This window comes from Esox lucius, chromosome 3, assembly GCF_011004845.1.
Source record: "Esox lucius isolate fEsoLuc1 chromosome 3, fEsoLuc1.pri, whole genome shotgun sequence".
In the NCBI taxonomy this organism is placed as follows: domain Eukaryota; kingdom Metazoa; phylum Chordata; class Actinopteri; order Esociformes; family Esocidae; genus Esox; species Esox lucius.
The window spans coordinates 1,970,586-1,984,697 of NC_047571.1; the positions used below are offsets into that span (position 1 = coordinate 1,970,586).

The following is a 14,112-nucleotide window of genomic DNA, read 5'->3' on the forward strand; positions in this document are numbered from 1 at the left end:
CTGGCCGTTTTAACAGCGTATTAGCCAGTAATAGGCTTAACCAGTATCTACTAACTTACTGGAATAGTCATAAGAATTGAGCAATCAACTACTGAATGCTGTAGCCAGCTTAGTGTTTGTCTAACCTGACCCAAAACGCATGCACGGAAATCCACTAGAAACAGTCGCAATATAACCATATATAACCATATTCTTACTATGATTCAGATACTGAAGGTTATAGCCAGTAATGTTTTCGTCTATACAGAATAATTCAGAATGCATACCTCGCTTTGACTGTGAGGAGATACGAATGCGGGACCTATGCAGGTCCGCTTCTCTAACCACTACAGTATTTAACAAGGGGTGGGTGGTCGGTCGGTCAATCACATTTGCTCTTCTTGGCCGGCTCCCCAGCAATAAAGAAATAACCTTGAATAAGTAGGTGTCCAAATTTGTGACTGGTACTGTATAACATATTTCACTCAGTACAATGTTAATGTAGTGGATTACAAATTGAGTGAGTGCTGATTTTTCAACCATACTGTTAGTTAACGCCAGCATGCATTACTGTATCAGTAATTACAAAGGGTACATTAGGGTACTGCCAATATAACAACTCCACATGCTTAGACCAAAGGCTGTTCATTGCAGTGATTGGGAATGGCAAAATATACAATGTAAGAATCTATACCAACCATATGTAATACACATTCATCAGTTAGAATGCACAGTAAAAAACCAATGCAATACAGACAAGCAACCTGCTTGGTGACATGAAAAGTCTGTACTCAACAAAACGCTACACATTAAACAATGTATAGCTACATCTTCAAAATCTGTACAATTTAGGACTATGTATGCAAAATGTCACCTTATTTCATGGTTTTGATTCTATATTTTACCTTCAAAACATGACTTAGTTTGTACTATACAGCATCAACAACATAATGGTATAAAAATAAACACAAAACCTTCTTGCCATGGATGTTGGTCAGAAACCGATGACCTTGTATTGATGTATTCACCCACAAAGGTGTCAGAAGTACACAAATGGCATCATTTTTGATGATTTAGTATAATATTATTTTCACAGTTCATATTGTTTTGAAAAACATGTCCGTTAACAGTACAACAACTTGTGTTCTTCCGTAAATAACTCTATGATGACACACTCCGCATTGACTGTCCAGTAATACTTAATGCATGCTTAACATACTTAGAAATACAACTGTAATAGACATGTAGTGACTGTTAGTACAACAGATCCAATGGACACCTTCATTTCACTTTTAGTTAGACTCATTGCAGTCATCCATTAGGACAACACACTGTATGATTGATTATGAGGATGTATGTGCCAAGCTTAAGTAAAAAGGACAGCTCTTTCAAAATGGAGACCTCAAATTTTTTTTTTAACTAAAAAAGGCACAAAAAGAACAAAGGAGTAAGGGTCTTGTAGTGTTCGACATAACTGTGATGACATACTTTTGCTACCATTTCTTTATTTCAAAGGTCAAACCACCTTGTCAGACTGCCAACAATAACACTGGTGCAGTTCTAGAATCTTTCCTTTTACCCATAACCAACATAAGACCTGCTCAACATTCCAAGCTAAAGCCAGAGAAAGTGAATTGTACTGTGTTTTATTTAGTTTCAGTCTGCAGTGAAGGCATACCTTAAACTTTTTACACCCAATGAGTAACGTGCTACTGAGGAAAAGTATTGAAGAGATGAGTTGTTTATAATCTTTACTTACCAGAGTATACATAGACCCTGAACTCCTGAAGTGTCAAAAAGGGAATGTGCTTAATTCAGTTTGCCAGAATACTAATTCAAAGCTTAAACAGGCACATGACAGTACTTGATTTACAATAAGATTTGTCAAACACTGTGAGAAACAAATAACTTGGATTGTTGCGTAGCATTTCCAATGACAAAGCATGGTAGCATACTTCTAATATGATCCCATTATTACTATAAGTGAATCACATTTATTATTCATTATCATTATTACATGATAGTTCAACACACGCCCTTGTCTTCAGTTAGGCCATCAAAAGTGATTGCTCCTTGAAATGGTTCTGTGTATGTAATGACACCCCCTGATGTGAGACAATGTTATTGACGCACATCAAAGCTTCACATAGCACAATGTTCCAAATCATCAATTCCAACAGCTATGGCACATCCCCTCTACACCATCCAATCAACAACGGAGAAAGTACTAACTTAATGATACAGGCTTAACACTTGTACATTCCTGTCCACTGAAAAGCTCCCTAGTGGAATTGCATCTGTCAATTTCTGCCGACCACTTGGTTCTCAGTTCTAGGTGGTCCAATGGTCACACACCCCTAAGGAGTAATAGCAGACACAGAACAGCCACAATCTACCAGTGGTCCGAGATTAAAAACGTGAACATATCAGTGAGTGGTCTAAACTGGAGTTTTTTTTAAGAGGAGGGTGCAAGTAGTTAGCCTAGGTTTGGTTGCACCATTTCTCTATTAGGCTTTGTCCTTGTGCTTTAGTTTGTTGACTTTCTTGGCTTCGCCGTTCTTATTGATTAGCTTCAAGACTTTTTCCTTGTGGTCCAGGACCTTCATCATGGTGTCTCTAGCCTCAGTGATCTGGTCCATCACTAGCTTACAGCGCTGCATGTTACCCTGGGGGGAAAAGTCAAGATGGCTGACCAACATAAAAAAGACTAGGCCTAGTTAGAATTTCCATTAAGTACTTAAAATAAATTATATAAAACTTAGTGGAAAAGACAAATCAGACCACATTACCACTACAGAGCAGTGTGCCTGTTTTCAATACTGTGTAGTAGTAGTGTTTATGGGACATGATATAAAATGATAAAATGTGATTTAATATTATGCTTAGTGCAGTGGTTTGTAGACTAAAAAGGTATTGAGTTTTTCCTGTTTAGAACACATTATCTGGGAACACACAAGAGCAGTTGACATGCATGGGTGTACTTCTTCATAAAAGCTATGTTGTTTTGTGTGTGACCTCTAACCTGTATGAGCTCGTTGATACGGTGCAGGTCATCATCCGACCCGGCCTTCTTCTTTGGGATTAGGCCCTCTTGGAGGGTAGTGAGGCGGCTGTACACGTCACGCTCCAGATTAGTCTGGCAAGGAAACACAATACATTCTAATATTATTTACTATCTACTACTACAGACTAATATTACTTAATAATATTACTACTACTTATTGACAGAACATCGCAACTGGCTACTATTCTGAAGACAAGGTTTTAGATAAACTTTCATTGAATGTGAAACACAAGCAGTGTAGATGGTCGCCAATGTCTTATGCAAGATAATGGAAGATTTGCACTGTTTGAAAGTGGTTTGACCATTTGACGTTAGTTAAATAGTGTAGTGGACTTCCATGCAGACTCGTGGACTTCCATGCAGAGGGACCAGTGTTCGAGCCTCGACATGGCCAAAACCAATTATGCATTAGGATTTGTTCAGGATAGACAAAAACTTTGCTGGTAACAACCTTCAGTAGCTGTACAGACACTGCAGATGTAAATAAATTATGCATCTATGTCATAGTAAGGCTAAAATAAAACTGTTTACGGTTAAATTGCGACTACTTCTGGTGGATTTTCATAGTACACATCAGTGCATGCTTTTTGGGGTGATCGTATATTACAACCCCTTGCGCAGTAAAAGACCAGCAAGCCCTCTGGTCTTGTTGGAATCTCACCGACCATCAATATTTTGACCCGGGTTCAATCCCCCTCTCAGACGTTCCAGTTTTTGTCTCTCAAAAATATTTATCCACTCTGTACTTTTCAGCCATCGCACAACAATATATATCCACTCAGTAACACCATAAGTCTCATATATTTAAGAGAATAATTGTATTATGTGACCCTTTTATGCTGCTAATGTTGTGATTGGAGTCATTGTTTTCGTTATAGGTAGGCTGTATAGCTATTAGCTAGCCATCTACAGTTATCTTTGTGCAAGAGTACACTTTGGTTTCTTAATAAGTGTTCTGTTGCACAAGTTATTACAGCAAAAATTGGAGGTAGCATTGACCTCTGTAGCACAATAGCACCTTCTGACACCTAGGTTTCTCAATATAGTGGGAGAGTAACTGTACATTTGTGTGTAAACATGTAATAAGTCCTGTTAGCAAGATTCAAACCAGCACTATTTTGGCTACATCCGCCATTGCACAAAATCACCTCATGTAAACAAAGGAGATAACGCTGCACACTCTGACGTTACATCCCCAAAACTGTTTTCCCTGCCTACATGTCAACACTGAAAACAGAGTTTCTGAATATCTGAAGTTTTAATCTATCCTGGACAAATCCTAACAAATACTTTGTTTGGTCAGAGGCAAGGATTGAAACCTAGTCCACTGCTTGACAGGCCGAGTGCCAAACCACTACACTATTTAAGCTATTTAGCAATGGGTAGTCAGTCAGTCACTCTGTCAGGCACTCAGTAAGAGACATTCGCTCTTCTTGGTCCGCTCCAATTATGTGGTCCGGCAAAAATGTTTTGACATGAGTAGCTTGCCTGACCAAGCACACTTGAAGTTTAACTTAAAATGTACACTTCACCAAGAAAGCAACCCAGTCCTCATCACATTCTCATGATGTTTATGTTAGCTAGCTGGTAGTGAATTTAGCCAGCAACTTAGTGTAGCTAGCATGCTTGTGTGTTACTCTGCTGAACATCTTGAACTGCCGCAAAAGTGAACACTCCTTGATACAAATATAACAATGTTAATGTCCATGCCCATTACGGTGGTGGGTTTATGTAGTGTTTCTGAAATATGGATTTTTCAAAAAGCTTGCCCAGATCAAATTGAGATAATGTGCTTGCATTCCTTTATGAGATGAAGAGCTGCTAAAGGTAGTTAGCTAAATAAAAATTTGTGAATAAAGCAAGTGTGTAAGCATTCTCCTCATATAAGTTGTCAGTCACCAGATTTGTGGAATCCACTGAATATGAGCTAGCTAACATTAGCATCCCTAGCTTATTTGACTGACTGCTGTTACTACCCATTGTCTAAAGTACTAAAGTAAAGTATGTTATTTGACATGATGATAATGGTAAAGTTGTGTTCAACTAAATACATTAGTTATTTCCAATTCCCTACTTTGTAACACAGAGAAAACTGTAATTAGGCCATTTAAAGTCATTAGAACATTGGCAAAACACGATGAGCGAAGACATGCAATCCATTCATTTACTAAACACATTTGTAACAGTGTAAGATACATTGTTTCAGTTTGAAAACATTGACATTATGAACTGCTAAATGTTCTGTTATATCGACAAATATAATGGTTATCGTGACTGCAGCCACGCAAAAGTCGGGATCGGTATTAGACACTAAAATCCCAAATCGGTCAGTCTCTACTTACCAATTCCATGAGTTGTGCTGCACACAGCTGCACCTTCCAGCCCTGTGCTCTACACACGACCCCTTTTTGATTGGCTACTTCCTGCAGGGTGCCTTTCTTCTCCTCTGAAACAATGACAACACACCATTAGGCCATATTAATATGTATTATTAAACTGTAAAACCTCCAACAACTTACATCATTAAGCTGTTAATCTCTAACTAAGGCCTGGAAGCTTTCCTGGTCAGGTCATGGTGGTAAGGTAAAACATCATCAGCCCGTGTGGCAACATGCACTATGAATGTCACAGATCACTGGCTGGCACCAAAAGCAATGCAATATTCCCCAATTAGTGTTTGTGAACTATGTAATGCGGGCAAATTACCCCTACGTCCCCCAAGGGGCTAGTGGAACATTGTAAATTGACCATTTCAAGACAGCCGGCCACATTCCTGAAGAAAAAAGAACAGCTACACTTGTTGGTTTAAGCAGATTAACAAATGGTCAGAGAACCCAATGATCCACTGATATCATTCAGACATGTTTGTCACAAAAAAGGCCAGATCTTCTCTAGCATTCCTCTATACAGTATATTTCAGCCGAATCCAAAAAATACATCAGTTCAAGAAATTTCTATAACAAGACCAATGACAAACATGTTTTCAGATTGTACTGATATTGCCTTTTAGTTAGGCTTCTCACAGCACATATAGTAGCACAATAGAATGAAATCCACTTGATCGTGTGTAAATGTTTGTTTTCAAAAAATGTTCCTATGTATGCACTTTAATAACCACTGGTGAGAATAATAACCTTGTTGTGTATGTTATTATTGTAATTAATGTTGTTGTCATTTAGATTGTCCAAACTAAAAAAATGAATAAACAATTCCAGAACACTTTTGAGTAGCCCAATTCTGATATTTTCCCCATGAATTTTGACAAATCTAATCAGATCTTTCCATAACACTTTTTTATTTTTTTGAGCTTATCAAAACAAGTAGTTGGTTGGTCAAATTGAGCCACATTTTCAGATGCTTTAATTGATAAAATTTATAAAAGTTATGATGCTATCAGTAATAAAAGCCTTAGTCAGACCTTTGACCCGGATGTCACTGTATCTCTGGAAGTGGTGATAGGCTGCCTTCCAGGGGTTCCTGTAGTGACGGAGGAGGGTGACTTGGGTGCGAGCCCGGGTTGGGACATAGCGAACCCCCTCTTCATCTGCAAGACAAAAGGCGTGGTGGTAACTTACACAGCAGCCGAAGGATTTGGAAGTCTAATATAAACTAATATGTTGCCGATGGTAACTGTGGCAAGCACACCCTTTGCCTGCACTCCTACCTATGTACTCCTTGGGAAGCGACTTGTGTTTCTCTGCCCTCATGCAGACGGGTCGGGCCAGGACCTTATCCTCGTCCGTGCTGTTGGTCTCCATCATCTCGCTCTCTTCGGTGGAGATGATGTGTTGCTGCTTCCGGGGCTTCTTCCTGGGGGAGGCACCAAGGATCAAGTCCCCACCGGACACCATGGGGGCACTGGCATGGGGCATGGGAGGACCTATGGGTGGAGAGGAACAGTTGTGAAAAGTAGTTCAGGATTCACAAAGTGTGTCAAATTACAGCTCCTGAAAAAATTAAGAGGTTGCTGCACCTTTTTCCTTCCTTTCCAAAAAAGTTGAAAAAGAAGGGATAAAATTAAGAGACCACTGCAAACTGAACGCTTCTGTTCCTCACTCAAAACTTCCTTTTCAACTTTTTTGGAAAGTAAAAAAAAAAAGGTGCAGTGGTCTGCATATATATTTAGTAGGATTTGTACCCGGTTTGGATGTATCCATGGGCTCCACCTCCTGTTTTATCTTAATCTCGGGGAGGGTGGAGCTTATTCCACACGCTGCCGTGCCACTGGCTGCTGACTGCATAGGAGGGACCACCATGTTTGCCAATGAGGAGATTGGTGGAGTGATGGCGGATAGGGCAGAGCCAGGCCGCGAGTGTGGAGGTGCGGACACTGAGATCAGAGTCTGGATTGGCTGAGAGGGGTGCTGTTGGGTTAGTGCTCCGGGGTGCTGCTGCTGCTCATGGGTCGGATGGCTGGGCAGAGCCTCCAAGGGGGAAGATGTCATGGGGTGAGCCAGGGACACATGGAGATCAGGCTTATGCTTCACACTGGTAAGGTAAAAATAAATCAACCACCCAATCATTTAATAGTTCAGTAAGAAATACATGATGGAATTGGCCAGAGGATATCACCATTTGTACAAAACCTTTTCAATTTTAGTAATTAAGACCTTAAACTCTTACTCAAAGCGACATACAGTAACAACAGCACAAATATTCATACTGCTACCCCATGGATATCAAAGCCACATCCATACAGTTACAAGCAACCAACCGAGCCACAGAGAGGACTCTGATTAATCAGGGCTGACCAACAATGTCTGAAGCCTTACCCCGTTGGCCGTGGAGAGCCTGATGCAGGCCTGATGCTGCCATCTATCCTAGTGCTGGTGGCCTCTGGAATAAGGTTCTTCCTCACAGATGACCTTTTTGAACAAACAGAAATAGGTTAGTGCTGTGCCGGAACGATAAACTGCCCACGCTATAACTTCCCTGGTCCTAGATTTGTGACAACTGAGCATGACATACCCTTCACTGGCCGGCTTTTTGCGTAGGATGCTAGGCCGTGGGGAGGACACAAGTGTGGAGACACCGGACCCTGTGTTCTGGGGGTGCGTCTGTCCCACAGAAGTAGGCGGTTGACTGCTGCAGAAAGTCTGGCCAATGGGGTTGGCTACCAGAGTTGAGCCATCTGTTAAAACAACTGAGAAGACGGAGAGTAGTTGTTGTAAGAAGTGGTCAGAAAAGCATAGATGTTGTGAATCATAGTAATACTTATGTTTCCCCCCCCTTTCTGAAATAAAATTGATTTCAATCTGATTTTGACATAGAAGAATAGGGTATGCATTCTAAAAGTGTATGCTATATATATTCATAATGTCAATATCAGACCTGACAAACTTAAATCAAATGGAAACTGCATTGTTTGCTAATTCACCTGAGGTCTTGTTCTCACTGGCTGGCTGCTGTAGGTTAATGGGTGCCTGTTGTATGTTTTGTGTGGTGATCTGACCACCAGCATTGGGGTGAAGGCCCTGGGCACTGATAGCTGTAGGTTGGATGCCCTGTGTTGCCATGGCTGTGGGCTGGAGGTTCTGCGTGTTGATCTGAGCAATGCGGTCCACAGTCATGAGCTGCATTTGGTTGAGGTGCACCGCCGACGCCACACCCACATTGGACTGGGTCTGCATGGGCGTGCCGGTAGGAGCCTGTGGAGTTACTGAAGGAGTGAGAGGAAATAAGAACCCAGGGTTTATGGTACATTTATTTTGTTCTGAATGTTTTAATGTCATCTAGAAACTCTTAGACAGTATGTACACAGATATTCAAATGATATTACTAGGGCTGACCTGATTCAGTCTGTTTGGTTGACTAGACTGTTTGGTCAGTAGGCTGTTGGTCGACTAAGATTTTTTTAGTTGAGCAGTTGCATGGCCAGGTAAGAAGATTCCCGCCTGTACCAATCCATTGCTGAGGGCAATGGGGTGCCATAATCCGTCCCTCAAAAAATGTATGTGCTACTGAAATTGTAGGTGGTTATACAGCTCCGGAAAAAAATTAAGATCTGATCTCAGTGTCCGCACCTCCACAATCGCGGCCTGGCCCTACCCTATCCGCCATCTCTCCACCAATCACTCTCCTCATTGGCAAACATGGTGGTTCCTCCTATGCAGTCAGCAGCCAGTGGCACGGCGGCATTTGTGGAATATGCTCCTCCCTCCCCAAGATTAAGATAAAACAGGAGGTGGAGCCCATGGATGCATCCAAACCGGGTACAAATCCTACTAAATATATATGCAGACCACTGCACCTTTTATTTTTTACTTTCCAAAAAAGTTGAAAAGGAAGTTTTGGGTACACTTGAATTTAAATATTTTTTTGTAATTGCTGATCTAGAATTGATTTTCATTTGTTTATACTTTCCTACTTTTTGGCTTTCGTTTGAATTTCGTTTTTATAATCTAACAGACACTCTTAGGTTTAATTACTTTTTCATTACTGGTCACACGCCCAAACTGCTAATCTATCAACCACCCCAGCCAATGGAAATCCTACTAAAAATATACCTCTCCGAATAAAATTGAGACCACTGCACTTTTTTCTTTCCTTTCCAAAAAAGTAAAAAAGGAAGGTTTTGAGTGAGGAACAGATAGGTTAAAATTAAGATACCACTGCAATATAAACAGTTTTACACCAATCAGTAACAACATTATGACCACTGACAGGTGAAGTGAATAACACTGATAATCTCGTTATCATGGCACCTGTCAGTGGGTGGGTTATATTCGACAGGGTCATGGGTGGATAAATCTCATTGATGCACGTGGGGAGCAAAGGCTAGCCTGTGTGGTCCGATCCAACAGACAAGCTACTGTAGATCAAAATAGCAGAAAAAGTTAATGCTGGTACTGAAGTTGTCAAAACACACAATGCATCGCAGTTTGTTGCATATGGGGCTGTGTAGCAGCAGACCAGTTAGGGTGCCCATGCGGACCCCTGTCCACTGCCGAAAGTCCCTATAATGGGCACGTGAGCATCAGAACTGGACCACGGAGCAATGTAAGAAAGTGGCCTGGTCTGATGAATTACATTTTCTTTTACATCACATGGATGGCCAGGGGCATCGCTTACCTGAAGAACACATGGCACCTGGATGCATTATGGGAAGAAGGAAAGCCAGCAGAGGCAGTGTGATGCTTTGGCCAATGTTCTGCTGGGAAACCTTGGGTCCTGCCATGCATGTGGATGACATGTACCACCTACCTAAGCATTATTGCAGACCATGTGCACCCTTTCATGGCAACAATATTCCCTGATGGCATTGGCCTCTTTCAGCAGAATAAAGCACCCAGCCACAAAGCAAAAATGGTTCAGGAATGGTTTGAGAAAAACAACAAGTTCAAGGTGTTGACTTGGCCTCCAAATTCCCCAGATCTCAATACAATCAAGAATCTATGGGATGTGCTGGACAAAAGTCTGATCCATGGACACCCCACCTCACAACTTACAGGGCTTAAAGGATCTGCTGCTAACGCCTTGATGCCAGATACCACAGCACACCTTCAGAGGTCTAATGGAGTCCATGCCTCGACGGATCAGGACTGTTTTTGCGGCAAAAGGGGGACCTACACAATATTAGGCAGGTGGTCATAGTGTTATGGCTGATCGGTTTACTTACAGTTGTGCTCGAAGTTTGCATACCCTTGGAGAATTGGTAATTTGTACCATTTGTAAAGTAAACATGAGTGAGCAGCAAAAACACGTCTTTTATTCCTATATTGGATTCACATTCAACTCAAGTCATAACAGAATGGCACAATCATAAAATAAAAGCCAACAAATAAAAAATGAAATGACCTTTCTTCAAAAGTCTGCATACCCTTAGTTCTTAATACTGTGTATTGCCCCCTTTAGCATCAATGACAGCGTGCAATCTTTTGTAATAGTTGTCTATGAGCCCTTAATTCATGCAGGTGGTATGGCTGCCCATTCGTCTTGGCAAATTTCCTCCAGGTCATGCAAAGTCTTTGGTAGTCTTGCATCAACCGCACGTTTGAGATCTCCCCAGAGTGGGTCAATGATATTAAGGTCAGGAGATTGAGATGGCCACTCCAGAACCTTCAACTTTTTCTGCTGTAACCACTGGAGGGTCAACTTGGCTTTGTGCTTATGGTCCTTGTCGTGCTGGAAAGTGTCCATGCGCAGCTTTCGTGTAAATTGTCTGCCAGTAATATCTGATAACATGCTGCATTCATCTTGCCATCAATTTTCACAAGATTCCCTGTGCCTTTAGAGCTCACACACCCCCAAAACATCAGTGAGCCAACACCATGCTTCATAGTGGGGATGGTATTCTGTTCACTATATACCTTGTTGACCCCTCTCCAAACATTGTACTTATGGTTGTGACCATAAAGCTCTATTTTGCTCTCGTCACTCCACATTACAGTGTGCCAGAGGCTGTGAGGTGTGTCAAGGTGGGGTCAGGCATATTGTAACTTGACTTTTTTGAGGCACTGGCGCAGTAGAGGCTTCTTTCTGGCAACTTGACCATGCAGCTCATTTTTATTCAAGTATTGACATATTACATATAATAAACAGAAGAATTGCATTGATGAAGGGATTCAAGTTTTTTACTCTTTGCTGTTTTTTTATACAGCATTATGATGAAACCCTTTTCTGTAAAAATTGTTTGTTCTACCAACAGCCAATCAATGATACTCTAACACCTGCAGCCAATCAGAGTGATACCCTAACACCAACAGCCAATCAGGGTGATACCCTAAACACCAGTGCCAACATAACTTTGTTAAAGCTGCACTAGATTGGATTTGTTCAGTAAAATAAATTAAAATAATAATAATGCCGGTGGAATGTAATTTTATCATTTTTGGAGCATGCCGCTACTTCCCAGTCAGTACCGTTTCAGCCAATCGCCTTCTGCGAGGCAGGCTTTCCTCCTTGGCTTATTTTACCTGGATGATATTATATATAGCATAACTATGCCATAAAGGGCAAAGTTTGATACTGAAAGAAACTATAATGGGAGCTGGAGACCAGGACGAAAAACCGTCAGTTCCTCCCTTGTCTACTACAGCATACACTACAAAAATAGCAAAGCGAAAGAAGGCTTAGACCAACTCTCTGTAGCTAGCTACCAGAAACCCTAAGCTAACATTAGCAAGGCTTAGAAGAACGTCGTCGAACTCTGAGTTAGTGCTTTTTTTGGAACAGGTAATTCAATTTTTCATATTTTTATTTGGAACGTGATTCTCTATCGGGCATAGGTGCAGAATCGCTTTCTGATGGATGAGTAATTGCAAAATGCGGTAATTGCTTTTATACTGAAAAAATCCTACATAGTGGAGCTTAATTTTTTTCCAAATTTAACCAATAAATGTGTCTAACTACAGTACTGTACCTATCTGGCTAAAACATTGCCACCATGCAACCAAAACTAGGAGTACAAAAATGGAAGGACAAATCTAAAAGAGAATGTCTAAATATGTGTAGCAGTTCAGTAATGGCTGATTGGGACTGAGTAGGTTATGAATTGAAAAGATGTGACATAATTAATTACCTGTGTTGAAAACAAAGGGATTTGAATGTGGCCTAGTTATGAATTAAAGCATTAAACAATAAAATGTTTTTTGGACAGTCATTTAATTACTATTAATACATTTTTTACCCTGTCATTCCTGTCAGCGTCCCTGCTGACTGGCATTTGCAAGGCTTTGCATATCTTTTTATATACTTTTCCATCTTTATAAAGTTTCATAACCTTGTTTCGCAGGTCTTTAAAAGTTATTTTCTGCTCCCCATGGCTCAGTAACTAGCCTGCTCAGTGCGATCCATGTGAGCGCTAACGAACTCATTGACTATTTATACACAGACATTAATTGCAATTTAAAAAGGCACAGGTGTGGGAAATTCACCTTTAATTTCCATTTTCACCTGTGTGTGTCACCCTGTGTGTCTGTAACAAACATTCAAGGGAATGTTAACTTTTGATCAGGGCCATTTGGGTGATTTCTGTTATTATTATGATTTAAAAAGAAGCCAAACAACTGTTATAATAAATGGCTTCATATGATCACTATCCTTAAATAAAAGACAGTTTCTTTGCATGATCAGTCACATTTTCTAAATCAATGCCAAAATGTCAGCTTTTTGTCTAACCTGAGAAAATCCTAATGCATCATTTGTTTTGTGCCATTTAATTTCATGCCACGACAACATTTGTTTTTCTTTTATTCATGAATGATATTGATAGAATAACTATCTATATAGGTGATAACCTTTCACTTTTTTGTCAAGTGAAAAGACGAGAGAATCATGGAAACCCCTCCTCTTTTACTGAACAAGGGGTTCTGATCTATATTACCCCAAAAAGCATGTACGGATATGCACAAAAAAAAAACTGAATTAGTCACAATAGAAACGTAATCATAAAGACATGTTTATAAATGATAATTGAATGCACCCAATAATAATCAGTTGATTACTGAAAAACACAGATGAAAACAAGCACAGAACCTCTGCCTAAGTAAAAAAGACTTCAGTTTCATCGTTCATTTGAACAACTGGCAGTGGAGTTCTACCCAACCATGGAATATGCGGTTAGTTTTACGTTTGCAAAGAAAAATAGATCAGCAGCATTATAAAGAAATGTTTGTAACAGATAATTGGACACATGTTAGGTCAAAAATTATTAGGCTAACGTAGTTGATTTTTGATTGTAATGATAAACACATGAAATCATGTGCCTAAGTAAAAAAAAAAGGTTGTAAGCATTACAGACTCAAATTAACAAAATGACTCGAAAGATTCAAACTTTTTACTGAACGACTTGACAGGGTCCAAGTCAATAGAAACAGTCAAACTTTACTATAAGCGACAACGGTACCACGAGACAAATCTGACTACCGTTTGCGTTGGTTACCATAGTAACAACAGTGCTCTGGCTATATATATATTTTTTTTTAAATAATTTTGTTATTTTACATTAACCGGATAAAGAGTTAGCAAAACAATTAATCACTAAAACTTGGGTGTTAATTGCTGAAACGTTTAACCAGGTCACTTGAGCTTAAGCTTCGCTGCTGTCTTGCAAATTAAACACAGCAAAT

At 40.2% G+C, this 14,112-nt stretch overlaps 1 protein-coding gene across 1 annotated transcript in view; it reads right to left on the reverse strand.

The window, feature by feature from the left end:
* Nucleotides 1-1,609: 1,609 nt before the first annotated feature.
* LOC105007163 (histone deacetylase complex subunit SAP130-like) overlaps nucleotides 1,610-14,112 on the reverse strand; it is an 80,117-nt gene continuing 67,614 nt past the window's right edge. Inside the window, 9 exon segments of the mRNA XM_013132490.3 lie at nucleotides 1,610-2,645; nucleotides 3,002-3,115; nucleotides 5,386-5,489; nucleotides 6,462-6,587; nucleotides 6,708-6,923; nucleotides 7,182-7,531; nucleotides 7,816-7,908; nucleotides 8,012-8,186; nucleotides 8,421-8,702. Of these exon segments, the coding sequence (XP_012987944.2) occupies nucleotides 2,487-2,645; nucleotides 3,002-3,115; nucleotides 5,386-5,489; nucleotides 6,462-6,587; nucleotides 6,708-6,923; nucleotides 7,182-7,531; nucleotides 7,816-7,908; nucleotides 8,012-8,186; nucleotides 8,421-8,702 (1,619 nt within the window). The 3' untranslated portion in view covers nucleotides 1,610-2,486.